General features: G+C 44.5%; 1 protein-coding gene across 9 annotated transcripts in view; it reads right to left on the bottom strand.

Moving 5' to 3' along the window:
• Positions 1 to 24301, bottom strand: part of KCNU1 (potassium calcium-activated channel subfamily U member 1) — a 77328-nt gene that overhangs the window by 36382 nt on the left and 16645 nt on the right. For all 9 annotated transcript variants that reach the window (XM_021374785.1, XM_021374786.1, XM_021374790.1 and 6 more), the window contains 4 exons: positions 3458 to 3574; positions 2864 to 2925; positions 972 to 1062; positions 105 to 216 (listed from right to left, as the gene is read on the bottom strand). In XM_021374785.1, coding sequence (XP_021230460.1) covers positions 105 to 216; positions 972 to 1062; positions 2864 to 2925; positions 3458 to 3574 — 382 coding nt within the window. The remainder of the gene's footprint in view (positions 1 to 104; positions 217 to 971; positions 1063 to 2863; positions 2926 to 3457; positions 3575 to 24301) is intronic.

The raw sequence follows: 24301 nt of genomic DNA, 5'->3' as shown, positions 1-24301 counted from the left end.
GCCACGCAAGGGCCACGCAAGGGCCACGCAAGGGCCACGCAAGGGCCACGCAAGGGCCACGCAAGGGCCACGCAAGGGCCACGCAAGGGCCACGCCTTACTTACCGAAGCAATTCCTGCTTGAGAAAGCAGGAACAGAAACTGGAGAGACTGTGAAGAAATCCACGAGCGAATTCAGCTCAAGCCAGAACCTCAGCTTGTCATCAGCCGCCACAAACTGAAGATGAATCACATCAAAGAGCATCAGTGCCGTGTGTGATCTTTGGCCTCATCAGAGCAAAAAGCAGATCTCTGAGGAAGAAATCCATTTCTGCAGTGTACTTCCTCCTGTATAATTTCATCTTCCGTGGACACTAACTTAACATTCCTGTTTTGTTTCAGAAAGGCCTGGGCTGGAGCCCTGAGAGCACAATGATGGGTTGGACCCAGAGGTATAACGATGCTTTCTTTCCCTGCCATCTCTTCTACTAAACTGCCTTTCTCTGTGGTACAGTTGCATCAGTAATAATAAATGATGAAACCTCAGGGCAAGCAACACCACATCCTCAGCAATAAAAGGAAAATCCCATTTTCTAGTGACTTGGCTAAAAATTCTTATGTCTAAAGCTACAACCAAAACGTATTCTACATCAGTTAACTAATGGCATCTTAACAAGAGATGGCACACAGCTACCTGGTGCATTCAAGAGAGGCTGAAGAGATACCTGACTATTGTGCTCAGAGCTTTAAAGACAGGGACACAGATAGACACGGCTCACATGTGAGCTGGGGAATGCTGTGGAAATGCTGGAAATAACCAGATTCCAGGAGGGGGGTGGGCATAATTACAAGAAAAGGTGAAAAGAACAGAGCGGCTCTGAATTAAGCCAAGGCAATCAAACATTATATTACAGAGCACCTGCTGTCCACGCAGGTAAACTGCTCCCAAGTAGGGTTTGTTTGTAATTCACTTTTCCCATGAAGTGTGCTTACCCGTAATCCAAAGTAAAAGATGAAGAAAGCGTGGAAGAATGTATCCACATAAATGAGTCCGCCTGGAAAGGAGAACGCGGATTGCTCTGCTCTGATGGGAAAGCAGACGTCACAGACAGGGAAAAGAAGGGTGAAAGAAGAAAACAATGCGTTGGCTCTGCAGTCACATGTGGTTTGAGTTTGTGTTTTGATAATGAAATTCTGACTAAACCAGAATTCTGTTGTATTCACAATCTTGTGTAATTTCAATTCCCACTTCCTCAATGAGTTAGGGAATAAACGGACGGCAAGAGCGGGTTTTTGTTAGCATTAGTGACAATGTTCAGACATGACATGATTTATCTATCATGCAAATTCACTGGAAAGTTTGGATTTCATATATTCATGGAGTGTTTAAGTAAAAAAAACCTTCTGTTCACTTCTCCAGGAAAACCGTTTCACCTTTCTCATGTGGACTGGTTTACTCATTTGTATTCCACTTAGTCAGCAGAACTGATAGCTCCTGCAGCAATTTCTCACCCGAGCCGTGCTGAACACGGAGTTCTATCTGCCAAGGGAGCACCAAATAGTTTCCAGCAGCCTGCCAGGCTAGCTTGTACCACCCATTTACATCTCTAGGCCAGCCCACAGGCCTTGCACAGGAGAGGCTCAGAGCACACCAACAAAGTGCAACGGGGCAGGCTGACAGCGGGGGCAAAACCTGGCAGCAGAAAGCTGAGGGGATGAGCTCCCACCAGCACTGCCTGAAAAGCAAGGGAAATTTGACAGGGGCTCAGGAGATCACTGAGCACACTCACTGACACTGCCCACCCCAGGAAGGCAGTCAGCTGGGTATGGCAGCTACGAGCCCTCTGAGACATCTCTTCCTCTCCATGCAGGGAATATTAGGAGAACAGAATCACAATTAAGTAAACGAGTCCCCTAAGTCAGCCCAGGTGAACACCTACTCTCACCTACAGGTGCAATGCTATTCGTGGAAAGAACTCCGAGTGAATAGGATTAACTGCCTGTTTATGCCTTAAAAAATAAACTCTTTCCCTTCTAAAGCTATTCCTAGCTGTTCATCAGATTTACAATGCCTTGGGACTGAACACAATATTGGATTGCTCTTGATGTATAATTCTGTTTCTCAGGTTTACCCCTGCTGATTGAATTCAGCTCAGAGCGCTCCACGGCTTTTATATTTTATTTATTTCATTTTATGATTCCATTTTATTTTTCCACTGTTGTGCATCAGTCCAAGCAAAGCACCGAGAACAATGCTCTGGCAAATTAAATCAAAGGTTTTTACATATTAATATCTTTTTACCCCTAAGCACATTCTACAAGATGTATGCATTTAGGCAAAGATTGGTAGAGGTAACGGTGTGCTTTCTTAGACAGTTTTGTTATTTTACTCTCATCAAATTGTTTACAGAAATCTAGACTTTAAAGAAGAACTCCATTCCCATTTGGGTACCAAAGATAGATGGCTGGATTTTCAAACGAGCTCTGGGTAGAGCGTGGTGAGCTTTATTAAAAGCTTAGTGTTCTCTAAATATTGCAATAGGAACAGCTGGGCTTTGAATATTTTGGAAATGTCTGTTTCAAAATGGGTTTTGGACCATTTTCAAAACCTGCTTCCAGCTGCAGGACTCAGTCACCTGTCTCTCAGCTCTTCTGAAATTCCAGGCTTGAAGGCACAAAGAACCATGTATACCAAAACCTGAACAGCTGTGACAGGAAGATCCATGCTGTCACATAACAGCACCCATGGGCTCCTCTAATACCTGTGGCCACCAGGTATTAGATAGCTCTAAGAAAAATAGACCAGCTCTAAGAAAACACATCAGCTTGAGTTTCTACTGTTTGTTTAAACAAGCTTTTTGGGTAAACATTGGTAATCTACTTACTCAGCGAGATCGATAAAATAAATGATGAGCGTGCCAATATTCAGAAGGAACACCAGTATCATCTGAAAACACAGGCATTAAACAAGATGTTACGAGGCTTACTCCGGTAGTAACACAGATCCCACCTAAAAAACCACATTTGCTGTTTGTGAGTTACAGAAAGGCAGGAGGAACAACATGCAGTTACCTGTGCTCTACAACAACTCCAGGTAGGGCAATTTTAGTGAGGCCTGCTCACAACAAACCAAAATCTCAACCAATACAAGCCCACCTTGCCACGTTGATTTGCTACTGCTGGGGGCTGGGTGCAACTCATTCATTCCCATGCCACTCTGGGGGCCTGGTTGTCCCTGTGAAATGCCAAGGAATCCACACATGGGACTCATTCACCAAGCTGGGATACACGTGGTCTCCTCAGGAGGATTTTCTGAATCATCTTCCAGACCAAATACATTTGTATGTAGAAAAAGTTTGAACCGGACCATGTGAACTGCAAAACTCAGCACATGCTTGTGCTGTCATGCAGTGGCCTCAGAAGTGCACAGATCCCTCACTGCATTGGAGGAGGAACCCCGTGCTAACTGCTCCACTTACCAATACACGCCCCATGGAGGTTTGAGCTGATAGCATCATTTCCATCTGCGTGGAGAAGATTCTTATGTAGTAGACTGATCTTTGTTTCCTTTTGTGTGACCACCAGATATCTTTGTCCTGACAGAGAAACAGATTGTTATCCTTGGCCGTGCCAGACACTGTTTCTCAAGTCAGTGAAAGCAAACACATCCAGGCACCAACAAATCTGAACAGGGACTGAAGGAAAGAAAGCAAGAGGAGCGTGTCTTCCTTAAGCTGAGTGCATCAGAATGCCATCTCCTCCCAGACTTCACAGAGGAAATGCTGTGCAGACAAATGCTGTGATCTTCCCACCAGATGTACCATCATTTTATTAGTCGTGTCAATGAACGTTGATTCTCATCAGCTTGAAGTGATTGCTTCACAACCTGAGCCCGAAAGGAAGGAGCTAATAATGCCTCTCCACTGCTCTCCCCACCCCTTCCCATCTTATGCCAGCAGTGAACCCATTTACATAGTTTTGATTGTTTTTCTTGTATAGCTTCAGCTAATTCTGAGGAGCTTCTGCTCTGAGTACAATTCTGTCCTTCTCACAGACACACTCATTGATAACTGTAACAAATAACTAACAGATTATTCAGTGACAGATAACCCGTGAACACATACCAGTAAAAACATGATACTGCTTGTAATGGGAGATACTTTGCTGGCCCCTCCTCTCTTACGCTCCATTTCCCAGGCACCAGAGTCTGCAAAGAGCTGACACTTAAGAACCGAACCCCACCTCTGCTCCAGCAGCCAAGAGAACAACAGAGTCTGGTTAATTTAACTTTTTGGCACACAGTTTGGCACAGAGTTGCTTACTGCTTGCCAGCAGCACAGGTGTTCCCTTTAACTTCTGCCCATACAACCCAGGTGAGCTGATGGAGAACATCAAGCCCTCCCTTGGAAGTGATGGAGAGAAATGGTCTGTGACAGTTGTTGGAGGCAACATGAAGCGACACAAAGAAAAAGCTCCTCAGTCCTGCAAATGGCACCGTAACCCAGTAAATAAGTGACATGGATGTGTCATTTGAACATCCTGGTGTTATCCTCAGGAGTTACTAATACCTTCTCAAAGCTTCATAACACACACAGTGAGGACTGGGACAAAAGATCTGGTGGGGGATTTTTTTTCAGCATGCTGAAATATTACGAGGGTAATAGACAAAAGCACTAACTTGTTCAAGTACTCCTCTTGAAAATAAAAGGAGTACATCTGGGTTGTCCCAAACCCAACTCTGCCTCAATATGCCATGTTCAGTGCACTAAGACACAAGATGAAACTTCTCCAAACCAGCACTCCTTCCATACCAAATGTAATTCTTGAATTCTCGCATCGACATACAACACGTGACCTAAGCCAAGAAGACTTTGCCTTTACCTTTTTTCTCCAGATTTGCTTTAGGATGAAACTATAAATATATCGAATCAACCTGAAAGCCAGAATGGTAAGCAGGCCTCCGAGGAAAGCAAAGAAAGATGGAAAAATAAAAGCCAACTGAAAGTGCAGCGCACAGGTGAGGTCAGATTCTGCCATGTTACACTCTGGTCCTGACCTTCTAGAACATGCACTGCTCCTGTGATGCTGGGGGCTGGGGATGGCCTCCACCACAACAGGAGCATCTGAATGGAGGTTCCAATTTAGAACTGTGTCTGTGCAGTGATGTTACCAAGGTATTTTTTTCTCTCTGGAATCTCTCAGTTTACAAAGCTGGCTCTCGCACAGACTCGCTGTATAAACATAAGTTGCTTATCCAGACCTGTGAAGTCTCACACATGGCACTCGAGACTCATCCATTCAGACCCCACTTCACGCTTCCTTTCAAGAGCTGCAACACAGACATACTGCAGCACTCCCCTGGGAATTTCCATTCCACTTTTGGACAGACTCCTGATGCTGCTCAAAAATAAATACAAGCAAGATGCCCTGGCACTGAAAGAGTAGATGTCACAATGAGAGCTTTGAGAGAAACAGTGAATAAACACGAGGTCGGCCAGATGAGTCAGACAAAGGATGCATTTTGCCTGCTGTTCTGATTGCTACCGCCCAGTTGCTGGTGATGAAGAGCAGTCTGACCTTTTCCCTACAGTCTTCGTTTAACTAGATAACTCTCTTTCTTCCTTCTTCTACTTTAATAAACTTCTTAATCAGAAGAATTTTGACAAGATACGTCACAGTTTCACAGGCTGTGTGCACAGCCACCCTGGGATCGATGTGCTGTCATCCCCACAGGTGGCAGCATTCCCTTTGAGTCCAGCCACCTTTGCATGCCTGCATGTAAAACCAATTTGCTTCCCAGCATCACTGCAGCCTTGGACAAAGGGAAAGGCAAAGCAGAGCAGCACAGCAAGCCATCCACCGAGAGTGCTCTGTGAAAGCCAGAGCTCATCCTGCCCCACGAGGCCTTGCTGTCCCTCCCATGGGGGCTGTGGTGTGATCAGTTCACGCAGCATCTTCCCCACTTCTGTTGAAACAGAATGTCCCCAAAAGCTTTCGGTCTAGTCGAGAGTTTTAAAGTCTTTATGAGCATTGCAGATGAATAACGCAATCAGACTGCTCTTCATGCAATCAGGACAGCTGAGTGTGGAAGTAGTGATTTTGCCTGAACTGGGAAAAACATGTGCCCAGGAAAAAAAAAAATAAATTGCAGAAGAATGGTGAAATAACAGCCCAGCAAATAGCTGGCTGGGAGGCAAAGAATGTATTATTGTAGCCTTTAATAAATACAGTAATGCTTTACGTCTGCCCTCCTCCCTCCTTTCCTCCCACGCTGAGCATCACAGGGGTCTAAGAATGATTGAAGCCAGTGGGATGTTTTGAAGGGAGAGGGTGGTCCTGGGGACGGTCTGTCAGCTGACAGCCATCATCCGTGCTTTCACGAAGACCAGCTTGACACAAATGCAATCAGCTCCTCATCTAAGGCTCCAGGAATGCCTGAAGTCAAGGGCAAAAAGGATTCAAGTTCTGCGTTTCTCCCCCTTGCTGCTGTAGGGAGGCTCTGACTGCAGATGGCAGCCTCTGCACATTTTCTGGTGCTGCCCAGAGCTCCCAGCTGATTTCTCAGTCCAGCTGTCCCCAGAGCAGAAACAGGCCATCCACAAATCACAGCCACTCAGCAGGAGCACAGAGCTGCAGGAAGGAAGCCATTTATTAGCATGCACTAGCACACTGCCCTGTCTGCAGCAAGGTGCATAAGCCAGGAAAGGGAGCTCACAACAGAGAGCAGACTTATTTTCTTTAATCTGACTACACTATAGTTTATGCTGCTCTGATGCACACATTCAGAGATAAATCATGGAAGTTCACGAGGAGATATCATGTGCTGCTCATTTTTGGTGCCAAAACCACCTGGTGCTCAGAGCTTTCTGAATGCGAGGACTTCCAGCCCCAGGGGAAGCACACCAGTGCTGTCAATAACAGCAGGTAGGAAAACTGAGGGAGAAAAATTAAGGCCATAAGAGAAATAAGCTGGCTAGCAGGAACCTGGCATTACTGACATGGAAGCCTGTGCTTTAAGCCAATTCCTTTCAGCAGCTCCATGAACACCATCACTGTAATGAGTCTGCACAGTGCTCAGCCACTCTCCAAGGGCAGCGTTTGCAGTGACACATCATTTTGCTTCGTCTATAATCAGCAGAATAAAAGTAGAATAAAATAATGCCCTCCATCAGACAGCATTACAGATCTCCTAAAAGAGAATAAATCCTTCCAATGGCTAATTAACATTTTAAACTTTCCCTGACAGTTTGTACCCTTCCCCCGCCCCAGCTCTTGCACTAGGCTCCAGCTTCCCAGGAAATCCTTCTCCTGATCTTCCAGCCAAATCCTCATCTATTTGTCTACTGGCTGGAGCAACCATCTGTTATCAGAAGTCATCTTCCCTGCATTTGTGTTTGCACTGTGATAGAGCCCCCTCTTCACTTCTTCCATAGCCTACGTGGATCAAGCTCTCTTTCAGTAGGAAGATGTTTCCTAGACTTTGAATCATTTATATGGCTCTTTCACGAATCCTTCCAATTTTTCAGCATCCTCTTTGATCTGCAGACACCAGAACCTGAGTTGCTATCCCAGTGAAGATCTGGCTAATGGGGGTGGATGGGGGTGGTAAGCTTATTACATTAGATCTGTGAAAGGAAGTACTTGATCATCAAGTGCACCAATTCAACTGAGAGGAAAGAAGGATAACAGAGGCACCAAAGTGGGGAGACACATCCTGAAAGGATTTAACTTCTGAGTAATGAGAATATCCATAGGCACATTAGACTGGATTAAAATAAAGATACATTCTGCTGCTTCAGAGCATAAACCAATAGCTGGCAGGGATTACAAATAAATGTCTCCTTGGGGTAGGTTCCTCTATAATTGTTCACTGTGGAGAGCTTACACCTCCTCCGAAGCAGCCGGCTACCAGCAGACCCAGAACACTGGGATTAAGGAGACCAGAGCAAGTCGCTCATCTGTCTGTTACAGAGAGACATACACACATGGAAGAGACAAAGAGCTTAAAGGCAAAATCCACACGTTATCTCTCCCTCTCTCTGTTTCTAAGCTTATCTAGGTAGGAAAGCTAAGAAATTAAGCAAAGAAACACATCACAGCCAGCATTCTCCCAGCCTCCTTCCCTCTGCAGTCTCCTTTTTGCTTCCATTCAAAACCAAGCACGTGAACTGCAATAGTCCTCATTCCTGCTTGGTTCCCACTTTCACTACGCTCTGAACCTTCCAGGTGCAAAATAAAACAGATTGGTCCAAAATTTGGAAGCAAACGAGCCAGGCTGCTTGCTCTAGGCTTCCAATTTAATAAACATGTATCTATATCTAATGGACAGTCTGTCACTCCCCTTTAATGGAAATCACCTGCTCCTCAAATTATCATTAGACAAATTGACAGCACAACAGCCAAGACCTCTCATCTTAACAGCACCTGCAGCAAAAGTAATCCACTAACATCTTCTCAGAAAGGCCATTATTCTGCTTCCATGTGACACAGGATCAAGCATATCCATGAAGAAAATGCTATCCAGGAATTCTCTTTACTTACATAATGCACAAGTTTTATGAGTGAAATCATTTCTCACTTTCTCTGGACAAGGATGATAATCCCTCATGCCTCCTGCAGTGCTTCCTCCTGCTGGAGCCAGACCCTGAGCAGCTGATGGGCACCACAGCACAGACAGGCACACACACCTGCACCACTGGCTGAAATGCAACTGCTTTTTGAAAACAAAGGGCTTGCAGGCCAAGATACACTCAATGCTGCTGAGAGCCAGGAAGTTTTTGAAGAGCACACTGTCCCCTCCTGGAAAGGATGAGAACCTCTTCTACACACCCTTGTCTCGTTGCAGGAGCCAGAGGGATTTCCCACAGCTAACTGCAGGGCTGTCCCCAGGCCCATGGGAGCTCTAACAACGAGTTATGGTCAGACAGAATCCCCAGCCAACAATTCAGCAGGCTGAAATGCCCATGGGGTTGCATGCAGCCCTGCTTGGTCTTCAGAAACACAGGTCTGTGTGGATGTCACCATTTCTCAGGCTCTAACAGATGATGCCTCTGAGCTCAGACAGTACACAGAGGGTTTTTGAAGCAGCCAGATGCAACTCCTCTTATAATATTCCACATCAGCACATGTAAGGTCACTGTGCCTTAACGAACTTCAAACAACAGGAGCCAGGATCTTACTACACAGCACAGGGGGTTCAAGGATTTGCACTGTGGGGGCCTCTGCATTTTGCTGGCATTCTCAGCTGCCTGTCTCTTATTCTCCCCCAGCACTGACTCCAAACACAGCCCATCAGTCCCAAAGCTCAGCTCACCACCGGCCTTCAAAGCTTTCTTACCCACAGCATTCATTACTGAAGGATGCTTGAGGATAATGAAGGATTTTTAACAGCCTCATGCATTCAGTTTGATTGCCTTGATAATGTTGATTTGGAAGCCATTGTACCCAATGGGACCTCTCATATCTGATGAGAGTAGAGTAGATTTGTTAGGATAATGCCCATGTGCCAAAGGGGCAGTGCTGGCTTTGCACCAGAGATCCTGCAGAGGAAGGCTCCCAAAGCCTGGGACAAGCAGCTCCATAAGGGCAGGTGCACAGAACAGTCATACTTGTGTGCTGGTGGCCACAATACCCTGAAGAGTCTCAGATAATTCTCTAAGTCAACTCTGCACCCAGCCCCATGGGCACAGGGCACCTCAGGAGATGCCTGGATTCTCAGAGCAGCCCCGGACTCTGCTCCCCACAACACCAAACACAGCGTGCAGCAACCCAGAGCCCATGCCACAGGGAGGTGTGTGGAGGTTAAATCACTGCTGCGTTGCAGCCATTTTCTGGTGGCTGTGCACACAAGTCTTGTAGTGGATTACTCTCAGCTTAAAGCAAAACAACTGCCCTTCACAGCTCTCCCCCTGTGGGAAGCATCTCCACACCCACATATTCAGCAGCAACCAAGGACACAGTAGGACAGGATCTACTCCAGGGCAGTCCCCAGGTGTAACAAACCCCATGGGGCACAGCCTGGGAATTAGAATGGAGGATGCAAGGGAGGAGTCTGAAATGAGTTGTACAGGGATAAATTGGGCCCTCGCTGTTTGTCCGGTCCTTATCTCTGCAGTACCAGAGCATATCAGTTATTTGCAGAGTTCTCCGCACAGCATGCCTATGTGGGAGGGAAATTGCACATCCCCATTTGGCAAAGAGGGAGGTGAAGCAAAAGGAGGATTACCTGACTTCTCCGTTCCTCCCCAAGCCACGCAGGGGGTGTGCAGGTGAGAGGAATCAAAACCACATGGCCCAAACCTCCCAGCTCCCTTCACTAGTGATGACAAAGTGCTCCGTGATCAAACTTGCCCTGCGGAAATCTCAGCTGACATTGCTTCCGTACCTCTCGTTACCCAAGGCTTTTTGTTTTAGGGGAACCCACCTCTAGTATCAGTTTGAAGCCAGATCCCTGCTCGCTGCTTTATTATGGCAGTCACTGCAAGGCACCAATAGACACTAAGAGATACGATTGCATTCCACACATCTACTGAAGCTAATTTCAGCGCTGCTGCAGCTGTAAATTAAACAGAGCTCTCTGTGAAGCGTTCTCTCTTTCTCTCCTCACAACTGTCTAGACCACATTTGGAGGCTGCCAGCTTTATTTAAAACGTACAAGCTCTGAAGCATTCCCATATTTACAGTACCAGGAAAATTATGGATAAAAGGAAACAAGTATCTCAACATTTCCCTGATTAAATACATGGGTTGTTACTGCCAGGAGTAAAACCCGCTATTGAGACGGATGAAGAATTCTGACAGTATTTCTCTCTCCCAGAGACAGAACTGCAAAGAGGCCGGAGATCCTCCCGCAGCCATCCACTGCCAGCAAGCCTGGGAACAGAAGCCAGAGCAACCAGTGCCAGTGCTGAGCACAGCATCATCGCTCACCCCTCCCCGTTAAGGGCTGAGGCCGTGCAGGTGTGGTACAAGCAGTGCTCCGTGTGCTGATGTTCTGATCAAAGCTGTTTGCTCTGGATGTAGGTTAGTCTAACCAAAGAGCCTTAGACAGACCAAGATTAACATGCCTAAATGATACATGTGTTCTAATTAGAGAATGTAATCACCTCAGGCTTGATCATTACTGCTCCCTTTATGTTTAGCATTTCAGCTGCATTAAGATCCCTGGCAGTTCTTTCATCTAACTTCCATATTCAAGGACATCGGGTTTTTAATCATTAAACACCTAAACTCTATTTTTTCAGGAATCTTTGAAGAATAATTATTTTCTAAGTATAAATGTTATATCACCAAAGACTGTTTTAAAAACCTCTCATCTCCGGCTGCTGCACTTATGTCAACAGATCTCTTTAGAAATACAGCTGTAGAAAAGTAGCTCAAATTATAAAAAAAAAAGACAATGTTTTGTCATTCTCCCTCTGTTTTTTCATCCATTTTGTCCTGTTAGAAGATTTCCAACTCTAGGATCCGTCAAAGCAGCAGCACTGTCAGAGCTAAGGGGATTTTCATTTGGGATTGAGCCCTCGGGCCATTACTACCCTGATTTGGGACTGCCTGACAACCAGAACTCATTCCTTCTGATTTAGCTTAATTGTTTCTCCTCACACCTTTCTGCATACATCCAGCCTTCCCCTTCCATGTAGAACCACCCTTAGAAAAAAAAAAAGGTATTATTTCCCTTCCAAAACTCCTCTCTTGCAGAATTAGGGGCGTGTGGGGAAGGATTCAAAAAGAGTCAGCATAAATTTGTGCACATGCATCGATACATGCATTTATTATGTGGTTAGCTTCATCCGATTCTGCAGATTGCATAAATCTGGCTGAGAATATAAAAATAGCCCACTATCCATCTTTTTGTAGTGGGAAATGTAGATTCATTGGTGCAGGCAGAGGGAGCACTGGCAAAACTTTATAGCAGCTTCCATAAAGCTGTCAGCAGTGAAAACAGGCTGGTTTTTAAGCTCAGGGAACAAAGACCATATTGGCACCGAGTCCTACAGCAGGAATACAGATGAGATCCTGCAGTCAGAGGTTTGTGGCTAGGACAAGGAAACACAGATGGAGACCTTTGAGCTCTGTACCAGTGTGACTCCACCAAGCTGTTAGAAGTGACTGCAACCCCTCGGAACGCAGCTACAAAGCATGTTTTCTTCTCTCTGCAGTTCCCTCAAAATACAAGTTGTTAGCAGGGGCACCAACAAGATGTATATGGACATAATTATTCCTTAGCACAACGGCCCACTAAATGTATCACGGACAAAATTATCTAGAATTGTACAAAGCCACATTGTACGCCTTGTTTCCTTCCATGGAAATTTCGCACTATACGCAAGGTAACAAACAGAATAGCAGCCCAAAGACAAAGAAAATAAAGGCTTCTGTAGAGAAAAAGAAGATCTGAGGCTGCTGCAGCCCATGCAGACTCACCAAGGGATTCCTTTCCACAATTCCAAAGCAGCTCCGCTAAGAGCAGGCAGAAGCCATGAGCAGTTAGCTGATGTAATCCAGGGGCTTTCTGCCCTTCCCAGTTGCAGATCATCTGACACCTGCCCCTCACACCTGAACCAAATTTGATAGCACTGATTTACATTAACAGGTGGGAATGCTTTCAGTTGCTCTGCACTGTTCTCCTTTTCTACAGCCCCAGTTAGGGGTCAATTCTTAAGGTCATCTTCTATATTATAAAAAAGGCAGAGGAGAAGTCTCTTGCCCTTTGAATAAGACATAGGTTGAGGCTGGAGAGCTGCCATGCCAGCCTGCTGCTACCATGGAACCTTGTTTGGAGACCTCCGCTCTCACAGACTGCTGAACACAGTTACAGACAATAAAGTCGGTTATTTCCAAGTCTGGAACCTAATGGTTCCCACTTAGGCTCAAATAACCTCCTCAGGAATGAAAACTGAATCAAATTGCCTGGGCTACATCTCATAATCAGAGGCTTAAAATATCTTTGGGACACTATTGCTGCGTTTTCGCCCTTCTGATCACCCGGAGAATTAATGTGATAACTCTGCAGCAAAATCAGAAGTACCTGGGCATCCCCAGGCTCCAATTCCCATCTCTTAACGAAGTGACAACACAATACTTCAATATAAACACTGAAAAAATGTAAACATTCTGACCCCAACTGCATTTTTCATGCAGTTCGTGGCAGACAGGATCCAAACCCTTTTGAAATTCATATAAGATCCTTTCAAAATCTGTTTGAATATCATCGAGTTGCACTGCAATGGTTTCTCAGTAACGTGGCACATACACTTGTTGCACCTGAATACTAATAATTCAGAATAAAAGGAGGAACAAGCCTTTAGAGTCTGCTGCCCCAGACACCGGAGTCAGTCAGTAAGAGGCAGCAGGCTCTTTCTCCCAGCTGGCATCTTCTATCACTTGGAAGGGCATGAATTGTTTGTACGCAGGAAGGTAAACAAAACAATGCATACTATTCTTCACAATGTGCCTTGCTGCAGATGTTCCTATCCCAATCCAGACAGACAGCTGCCACACCTGGAAAGTTACTGTACCTACCATTTCTTGGCTTTATATCACTTCTCTCGGAAGGGTTTACCATCCCTTTGGATGTGTTATTGGAGCATTGGTACTTCTGAGCTGTTTCTGCCCACATCAGCTCAGCCAGATCTACTATGAAAACAGCTGAAGACAAAGCAGCACTCTTTTTCGAAGGGCTGTGTAGCATTGCCACGAGGAAGAAGCAGCATCCCCCATAAGGCAGTGGTGCCCATCATCGATCACCAGCACAGTGCTCTGCAGCGTTAGGCAACCCCTGCACTAAACTAGCAGGAGCAACAGTCTCAGATCTTTGTGTTCTGCACATTTCCAGTCCCACTTTGCCTGCGGGAAGGGAGCGTCTGTTTTGTTGTTACAACGGTTCAGTGATACTCAGTGGCATTTACCCTGCATAAAGCTGGCTCTCCATGCTTCCAGGATTGTAGCACAAACCAAAGGTGCCCACACCTTGTAGCTGTGACAAAAGGGCTGCATTATTTTTTAAAGGAGCCTAACAGCCATGAGCCCCAGCACTGATACATCAGCTGCAAGATTGTTAGGAAGCAGTCCTGCAAACCAACCACTGTAAGGCAGATCGCTGACTCCATGCACTGCAGACTGCATCACCCAGACATGGGCTGAAACAATACCATGCCTCCAGCTGAGAATTTTCTCTATTATTAGAAAAAACAATTACTTTTTCCAATCTGCTGTACAAATACTGGAGGTGACAAAGTAGCGTGTGTTCTCTTTCTCTCATAAACTTCTCTCTCTAGTAGGTGCACCACGGAGCTGGTAATAAAACCCTCTGTGGTTCATACACTTTCCAATATCACCCTCCTGCAATTGAGTCTTGTGAATGGAAAGCAAATTAAAATCATGATAAAAGCCTAGACAGATGCTATCTGTATTGTTAACTGCTTGTCATACCCAGAGATGCTTTCCTATCCTTTGGGAATGGCCGCTCTCATTTTTCTCACTGTAAAGCTGAGACAGTTACTGGCTCCAAGCAGGAGCCACAAGGTATTCCACTTGGATGAGCTTACCGGAGCAGAGCCTGGCAGGGTAGTTTACTTCCTTGTACTTCTTCCTCCACTTCTACTCACTCATGCACAAATTCTCTGCTTTACCTCTTTTTTTTCCAATGATTATTCTCCCAGACTAACCAGAAAATTCCAGTTTCTCTTCTGCTTACAGAGTAAACGTTTAAACTCAGCTGCATCCTCTCCTTATTGCCCTGCTTGTACCTCTGTCATCTCATTCTCCCACACAGGCCCAGACCAAAAGCCTCAGTCAAGCAGAGCAAGAGATAAGGGCACTTTGCTGGATGCTGCAGCCTCAGCCCTGCTGCTGTCACATGAGCAGTCATCATAACAAAGCAGTCCCATTTCTTATCAACGGAATGCTTTAAACTCAAAATAGACTTGGGGAGCTAAAGCTAAGCAAGAAGTCATCGGTGACCACACCTCAGGGTGGTACCTTCACCTGAGAAGGGAGCATCCTCCCACTGCAGCCCCACAGCCCCGACCCGGAGCTCCACAGACACCGGAGCTCTCCTGGAAGGGGTGGGAAGTTCACTGCCCTTTGGTTCCGAAATGGAAAGGAGCAGATTTGCCTTGATTTGTGTTCTCATTTACTGTTGATGGTTTTTATTTTCAGAGCTTTGTGAATCAGAATGACTACACACCACAAGCCTTAAGATAATGTAATTAATCTAATCAATGGAAGAATTTCTAAATGTGTTTTTAAATATGTTTATTTTTTATGTAGTTGCCTAATTTCTGAGGTATATACCAAGCTATTGACATTTTGCAAGGCTTGCATTTATAAGCAGCATGTTCCTAATGCACTAAACTTAATAGAATCGTTTTAGAAAACCTATTATGGTCTTTAACGTAAGGTAAAGTTTTATTACTTTTTTAGTAATTACAGTGTTTGCTTTGGAGAATTAATTACCAGCTGGCTTCAACCTGAACAACTCATCATTTCAAGCTTCCCTTTCTCTCTTCCAGCTACGCCGTCCATGTCTGGGTCATTGGCATAATTACCGGAGATTAGGGGAAACAGGTAGATTGTTTTCTGTATTCTCTTGTGTACTTGACAAGGAACATATTTCCTCATCAAGTATTCTACTTTGAATTAGACCTTGAGCAAGAACAGTAATGCAATAAGGCTGTTAGAAGAAGAAAAACAAAATACTGCTTTTTTCCCCCCTTCTTACACAGGCTTAAGCACTTGAAAGGGTACACAGGGCATTTTTATCTCAAATTCTTTCCTGTATTTTGGCTCAGGAAGAGTTAGAAACTTAGAAAAGTGACAAGGAGAATTTTTAACTATTATGACATTATTACAATGCCTTTGTGTGTGTCTCACCTTAGTACATTATACACTCGTGGAAGAGCCTGATGTCCTCTGCACAACAGCAAGGCAACAGCAGCAATGTCCTACGAACACCAAGTAGGAGCATTCCCTTGAAAGGAAAATGCTTCCAAATGCAGCTCTTCCACGTGGGTACCTCACAGCCTCTCACTCGTGTTGCTCCATGTGGGATACAGCTCTGTGTTACCCATGCCCTCCAACAGCCAGAGGAACTGAGCAATGAGGCAGCACGTGACGTGAACACACCATTTTGATTTTCACTCTGCTGTTAAGATGGTGGTTCTCACACAGTGCTCTGTTTTAACAGTATTTTTTTCCCCTCGATAAATGTTTGCATATGGAAAATAAATCAGAACCCATCTATGGTCTCCAAATGAACTGGCAGAAACCTGCATCAAAACAGGCTTTAATTCCATAACAGTGCGGAACAACCCACTCTGCTTTTCCCCTCATTTTCACAGTCTGTTTCAGATCTATAAGCTTAAAGCCACACATGGACATATGCAGAGCCCCACATTTTCATAACAGCTTAGAACCCAGAGTTGGGTGCCAAGGATTTCCAGCTGGCACGCGATCTTCAGGAAGGACCTGGTTGTATTTTTGAAATCTGATAGCGAGTGACTCACGTTATGCATATGCTGACACATTTACATGATCGAGGCCATAATGACTACCAATTATTCTAAATTTCTAAACCAAACAATTACTTACATTCCATGCTCTGTGAAAAACCTACAGTCTCGGGAAGGAAACAATTGCAATCCATCCACGCTTTCCCGGAACTAGATGCAAACTTCTTTCTCCTGCTGAGACCACAGGTCATTAACATTGTTAATGTTCTCTCTGAAACTGTTTGGAGAATGTGACAAGTCTAATTTGTTACTGACAGACCAGTTGGGAGTGCGTTTAAAATGCATCACTCTCGCTATTGTATCCTTTGAATGGATACGTGGCTGCTGTCAGGTGCGCACGCTGTTTTGTTAAAGACTATCCACTATTTCATCAATCTTTTCAGCTGGCTCCAGAAGGAAAAGCTCTGCATTCTGCTCACCTTCATTGCTGCTTTTAGATTTAGAAAACTCGTCTTTAAAACACGACAGTCACGGCCCAAGGCTAGATTTGGGAACCCAGAGGATTCACATTCCTCAAACAGAGCTTTTTGAATAAGCTCTATAGCTAGTTACCATGAAGTGATATGCCACATCTTCCTTTCTACTTTTCAATCGTTTGGTAAGATCCATTTACAAATGCATGAACTTTAGCAGCACTTTAGCAGAAGAAATGTGTATTTTAGCAATCTGAACATGTACCAGGTTCAAATCAGTGGGCATCAGCCTCTTTTCTTCACCCAAGAAGTACTTATCAGAAGGCAACAGCCCAGACCTTTCTGCCCGTTCACCCATCCCCATGCCTTTAAGCACTCTTGTGCTCAGCAGCTGCTCCACCACAAAGCAGCCTCTGCTGTTGTGCATCTCATCACTCACCAAGCTGCAGAATGAGCCTCAGCAAAGACAACCAGCTTCCTGGGCCTTGATCCCATCCATAGGAAGCTGGTACAGAACAAGCCTCAGAACTTTAATATGGGAGCAGCCAGCTGTAACACGGAGCAGCTGAATGTTGGCTGCGATGCAGCACTGAGCTAAGCATCCCCCCAGTGATGAGCAGACCCATCAGCTTGATGAAAGCCCAGCACAATGAAGGATCTTGGTGCCTGTGCTAAGCAGCTGGTGTTATGAGAAATGGTCCAGAGCTGCTTAATTCATAACATACAGCTTTGTACACACAGCAACTTTGTTTCCTCATGATTTGACAGGTTTTTAGGCATAACCACTCCTGGCCCTACCTTCCTTTTCATGCAAGCATCAGCACCACTGAATGGTTTGGACATATTCTGGCAATAGAAGGGCAGCACATACAGGTACACAAGAATCACTCCCCTCAGTTAAGTGCAGCATCCCATCCCTCTGCAAGACATCCCACAGTGCTTCTGTGCTTGATAGAAAGATAGGAATTTGCTACAGGTAGGGAGAGGGAGATGGTTGGATTGGTTTTGTTGCATCAGCTGCAAAGATCAATGCTTGGAACCTCCCTGTGCACAAACATGAGCTCATTTAAAGCAGAGTTCAATTGTACACAGGCCTCGTAAAAACATTACGGCTTTGTATCTGGACATTTTTATATTGTTTCAACCTTACTGGTGAAAACCAAAGCACTGTAACTTGTTTAAAGCAAACATAAACCTATATTGAGGAGCTGTACAGCAACTTACAGTGAACAGAAGCACAACTTCTGCAGGTAGCTTCAGAAATCAAGGGACTGCTTTCTTAGTCCTCGCTGAACATAACCACTCTAACATAGTGGCAAGGAGCCACCAAAAGAAGTAAGCTGTGACTGCCAGAAATACCCTGAGAATTCTCTTACAGGTGATTCCAGGGCAGAAAAGGAGACTTCCCACCTTAGGTGTAGAGAATGGTATCTACTGCTGCCCACCTTGAACATAATAATCATCCAAAAACAAAGAAGGAAGCCAACAAAACAAAAAATCCAACACACAAAAGAACCCCAAACCCCAGAAACCTGTTCTCACATTATAGCATAGATGTACTTTTATTCCACGCAGTGAGGGAGACTACAGCTCCACTGGAGATTTAGTTGGTCTCAAAGCTCATTTGGAGTTAAAAGCCCGTAAGTAAGATCTGATAGTTTAATGCATTCCTGCAATGAACTGTAATTTGCTAGGAAATGGATAGGATAATATCATTCTTGAGATCAACCAGAGGTCAGTGTGTTACATTTCAGCTCTAAGTGTTGGTACAGAGGGATTCAATGAGGAATGGGTGATGCAGTTCAGAGGCAGTCACAGACTACACGACACCTCTAGGGAAACTCAGGTCAATTATGAATCCCAGCATTTGTAATGAAATAAAGGCAGCAGGAAACTGAGTCACCCAAGAAAAGCAAACAATCAGAAGTTCCAGGAAAACAAAAAATGGTTACTCTTAGATTGCAGATATTTGCCTGAATGTTCACCTAACAGATTTGAAACACTGACTGTGGGCACTGCCTGGTATTTTCTACATTAAGAAGTGCCAAAAAAAAAGTTAATTTTGCTTAGGAAATGAGATAGGACAGAAAGAACTATCATTATCCTCTGAGGACACAACTGCTGCTGTAGGTTTTATGGGTAAACTAAAGGCCAAAAGTAGTGAATTGAGGGGAGAAAGTGTTTAAATATCCCAGACTGATCACCTTTGAAGCTAGGTGAGAGAACACAGCACTGAACAAAGCCAGTGCGTGACAGCAGCAGGAGAGGCAGGGAGCTGAACTTCAGGAAGAATTTGTAAAGCCAAAGGTGAGGTTAATGCATCTTTAGGATTAACGTAGTCATAATGTAACGCTGCAAAGAGCTGGTCATAAATTGCCTCAAGGGAAGGCTGTGACAATGGGGAATCTGTGTGGAGTTACTGAATAATAGCATCAGAGCATCTGCTATACAATATGGTTTGAACTTTTCAAAGCCCGCTGTATAACTCACTTGTCATTTGGGCTGAGGAACAGATGACAGATCTGCCATGAATGCTCAAAAACAGACCTATTAATTTTATTTTCTTCCTCCAACGAGAAGATTCTAGACCAGCTGTTCTCACTGAGATGGTGTTTTAGCAAACAGATCAGCCTCCATTTTCAGAAAATACATACAGCAGAACCTTGTAAAGGCTCCTGGAAAAGCAAGAAAGTGTTCAAAAAGGGAACTGCTGCATCTTCAGATAGTTTACAGAATGAAGTTTCTTATCAACCTACAGAGGAACACGATGCAGGAAGGCTCCAACTGAGCTGTCAGACCTGAGCTTTCATGGTATTAAGGTAACAGCAGTGATGCCAGGTATTAAACAGCACAGCTAGAGATGCTTTTCCTCCCCTTTCTCCAGCAATATTCCATGACTGTTCTGAGATAACAGGACAAAGAGGGCTGCCAGCAAAGCTGTCTGTCTTCCACCCAGAGCCTACACGTGAACTCAGCTTCTATTTGAGAAAACCCTCATCAGGGCACCAAAGCTATTGCTACCCTCCTCTGCACAGCAGCCCTTGTCTTTGGGTGCTGACGTGATGGGGATCTCAGCAGCCTTCCAGGTGACTTCAGGCTCGCCATTTAGGCTCTCTACCAAAGAGGTATCCAGGCATTTCAAATTTTAACTTGAGGGTTTAAGCATGTGAGTATATTTCAGGAATAGGTCTTTGTCTCAGTTCATGACTTGCTGCTCTCCTGTGACATACTGTATTATGCATGTGCATACAGTGAAGAATCATTACTTCATTCTGACGGTATCTAGGTACCCATGGCTTGTACAGAGGTTTGCACCTCAGTCCTTGCTTCATTTCTTAATGAAAATGATCATCTCCTATCTAGATCTTTCCTGAACTGTCACAATGACTCCTCAAGAACTTGAGAACAAAGTGTTTTGATCATTAAAAAATAAAATACAAGTAAAGCAAGGATACTTGCAGTGACATCTTAGATGTTTTATAGATTAAGAGACTTGTGAATAACAGACTTTCCTTGTCACGTTTTCCTCAGCTGACAGTTTTCTTTAACTGAGGTTAACACCAACTAGATAATAATTAAGCTAGTTTAGAGAGTCTAGCCTTCCATCAAGACTAGCTGAATCGCTTTTTCACCCTGGGACTCCATATCTAGAGACTCCACATGCACAGAAATCAGGCATATCTCCCCCAGGACAGAGTTAAAGTGATTTCAGTACTTTATCAGAAAGGGACAGCTTTAATTCTGTATTTCTTTATGTTCTATGAGGTTCTTTTAATTAACTTTCAGGTTACTCAGCAAGATGAGTACTATATAATCTGTTAGATATAGATTAACCATTTCCTTATCACCAGGAGCCACATTTTACCACTGCAGCACCTGTTCAAAGGACGAGATGCACTCGAGGGCTGTGCAGAGGCACCTCAGCCCGTGACAGAGACTGCAAGCCCCAACCTGAGTTTTAAAACTTAAAGATGCAGAAAAATGAAATAAGCCTCTGAATGCAATGCTTAATCCAAGTAACCCAAAAGCAATCTTGCAGGCATTCTCATTGTGTTTTGTAAGGAGGAGACTGGAACAACAGTTTACACATAATCGCATCCCCTCCATGTATTTGTATTGTGCTTATTTCTGAAACCACTCAAAACAGAACGGCCTCCTGTAATACACAACTTGCTTTCACTCTAACCTGAGGGACTGCACATTACTTTGCACATAATAGCCCCAACAAATATGAATTTTGTATTAGTACTGATCAGAAAGCGCAGCTGTCCCTTGAGGACCAGCAACTAGGACATGTACAAAAAAATTAAGGAAACAACGCAGATTTTTAAATTGCCTTTTGTTTTGATTTGTTTTTCCTCGGTAAGTTCTTACTGTCTAGATCAGCTCATCTGTTGTAAACGCAATTCCACAGGGAGAACGAGGAAAGAGACTTCACATTTGAAGCAATTTTTCAAGTTACCACAATTTTTAGCAGAGCATTACTTGTATCCACACACTGGAAGTGTTTGATTAATGGGCGGATTTCGGAATGCACATCCCTCTCACTGATACTATTCGCAGCTCTTAATTGGAAGCCATGAATGTGCCTCTTGCACTGCTAGGGGTCTCCGTGGGAATACAATGCAATAAGCAGCATTTCCTGGTGAGTGAAGGAAAAATCACACCCTCACGCTTGCATACAGATGACATGCAGTTCCCTGAAGGGACAACAGTTAATGCTGCTCTCATCTCAAAAAACGATGTTCCTTGATTGTTTTTCCTTAGACTTGTAGCAGATTTTCAACCTCAATTTCCCATATGCTGTAGTAACTAACTTTGACATCCGAGTATTATTACCAAGGGGTGAATGAAAAAAGACCGTGCTTGGGCAAATGACATCAGCTCGTTTGCCCATCAAGACATTATGCTGACTCCAGCTAGCACCTGATGCTTGGGGAGAAGCTAAACTTCCAAATTAAAACAATTGTGCAAAACACTGTAGCGTGGGAATTTCCTCCTGGGCCATCCCCACCATCTGTGCTCAGTTTGGAGGAGTGGAAGTAGCAGGAATGGAAGAAAATCCCACTGAGATCCCATGACCCAGAACTCCTTCCCTAGCAGGATTTGGTTCTCACGTACCTGGAAAGCAGAGTGACAAGGCTTGGTACAGGCACCTGCAGGAATAGAGCAGTCAATACTCATTTTCCTCTTATGGCCCCTTGTAAATATACTATCTGCTTGCCCAGTAGGGTAGAAAACAGACAGTAAGTAAACAGAAAGCGTTCTCAGGTGAGATCTACTGAGAGAGGAAGAATATTATTTGGCTTAAAAGCAAATTTCAGATTTAGGTGAAACGGTCTCCCCTGAATTTCACTGTGGAGAAATCCCAATGTGCAGGAAAAGCTGCGATTCACAGCACCACTTCAATCCAGTCTTTCCACACAAGAATATTCTTTATGCTTGCTCTCTTAGGAGAGAAAACATGCAGCCTTCATTACTAGTTCTGACAACTCTGGCCTGGCACCTGAGAATCTATTCACACCAATTGCCAGCAGGCAATACTATAGTAGCACTGATAATGGAGACCCATTCCATCCAGCTGAAGATCATGGAAGATCTATAACATACGGACAGAATGGACAGGCCATGCCAACAAGTTTTAATACAACTTTCAGCCACCATAGAAAAAATTTGCAAGCATATTTAAAGTAACCCGTGCTGAAACTGGAAGAGAGAAACTGTTTCAAAAACAAGAATGAAAAGTGGGAGGAATTAAGTATGCAGACATGCTTTACACTTGGAGGAAGTACACAGTGCCTGATAACTCGCACCATCTAAGGTCTGATAAGATACAATTCCATCCCACAGTGCAATAAAAGCAGCATGTCAGAACGCTGATTTTTCCATAGCTGAAGTGCTCTCTCTCCTGTGGTTTGGGAGTAATTTAGCACGGCCCGCTTTCCTACCAGTATCAAGAAAGAGGAAACCTGAGAGCAGAGGTGGTGTCAGCCAGCAGATGGTACTGCAGGCTGCCACACTGCAGCCGCTGTCAGCTTGCTGCTGCATGTCAAGCTGCTGGGCCTGAGCTGTGGCAGCAGTTGGGCTCTGCCTGCTCTCCCCCCAGATTCTGATGGCAGGAGACAGGCAGCTCATTATACCAAGGAGATAGCTGCGGAAAGTTAACTTTTCAGGGAGCTGAAGGAACAAGAATCTAAGTAATCGAGATGGGCATCATCCATGCTCCAGACGGTGCCACTCCCTACTGCTACACAGGCATGGGGAGCAAGGGCAGCAGCACAGTTCCTTGTGGCTGGGAGATGTTCTCTGTCCCTGAGCACTGGAGCCCACCCCCATGCAAAGCATGAGAACACACCATCCACACCACTTAAACTCAGCTTTATCCTGGTTATTAGTGCAGGCTCTTTCATTCTCAATTGCTTTCCCAGGGAACCTAGAAGCTGTATGTCTACAGGGCGAGTTTCAGCAGCTCTCCAGACCACACCGACTTGGATAAGATGCAATACTATCTGTATGTGTTTTACCCAGATAAAGAGATGCTGAAAATAAATTCTTACTGGTCAGAATAGTCTGCATCTCCTTGCATTTTGTAGAGGCATGAACTGAGCTCATGGAAGGAGCATAACATGCAAAAAAGAAAAGCACTTCATGGTATGACAGATTTGCTTTCTTCAAGAGATTGGAGGCCCACGGAGCCAAGAAGAGCCATTTTCTTTCGCACCTCAGTCTATTCCTGATTTTGATTTTTCTTCTTTCCCCCCAAGAGATGAATTGCATTGCTTATTATTGAACACAACGATTTTTGTTTAACAAGGTAGGTGATGACCCACTTTAGAATTGCATGATTGGCAACTGAAGGGGAAAAAATGTACTTTAATTACTAGTCTCTCTGGGGAAGATTTTAAATTGTTGAGCTAACTCAAATGTGACAGGCACTTTGAAGAGTTTCAAAATGAGAAAAGAAAACAAAATCCGCTAAATTTACAGGTCCACAGTGCATCATTTGGAACAGCTGCTGGAATGTGTACTACAGTATCTGTCCCTCCTGGGGACCTGTCCTCCATTCTTTTGGAAACGTACCACATCCTGTCTAACTGAGCAACAATTCACTCTTAATTAATCACTACCACTGTTTCCCCTAATTACCCGAAGTAATTGGGAGAGTCGAGGTACCCCAGGTTCAGACCTGTCTGCACCACTGATTCTCTGATAAGTTAAACAAGTCACTTTTGCTAATGTTTTCAGAAGTGGTACTCTGAGGTGTGATCTTGCAGATTCTGAGCTGTCACAGCCCCTGCTGGAGCCAGAAGTGAAAAAGCTCTTTGGAAAACTGTAGGGCTGTGCTTGGAATTTAAGTTCATTAACATTCTACATTTCCCCATGCTTCAGTTTCATC

This window comes from Numida meleagris, chromosome 21 (assembly GCF_002078875.1).
Source record: "Numida meleagris isolate 19003 breed g44 Domestic line chromosome 21, NumMel1.0, whole genome shotgun sequence".
Lineage (NCBI taxonomy): Eukaryota > Metazoa > Chordata > Aves > Galliformes > Numididae > Numida > Numida meleagris.
This window is presented reverse-complemented; position numbering and strand designations above follow the sequence as displayed.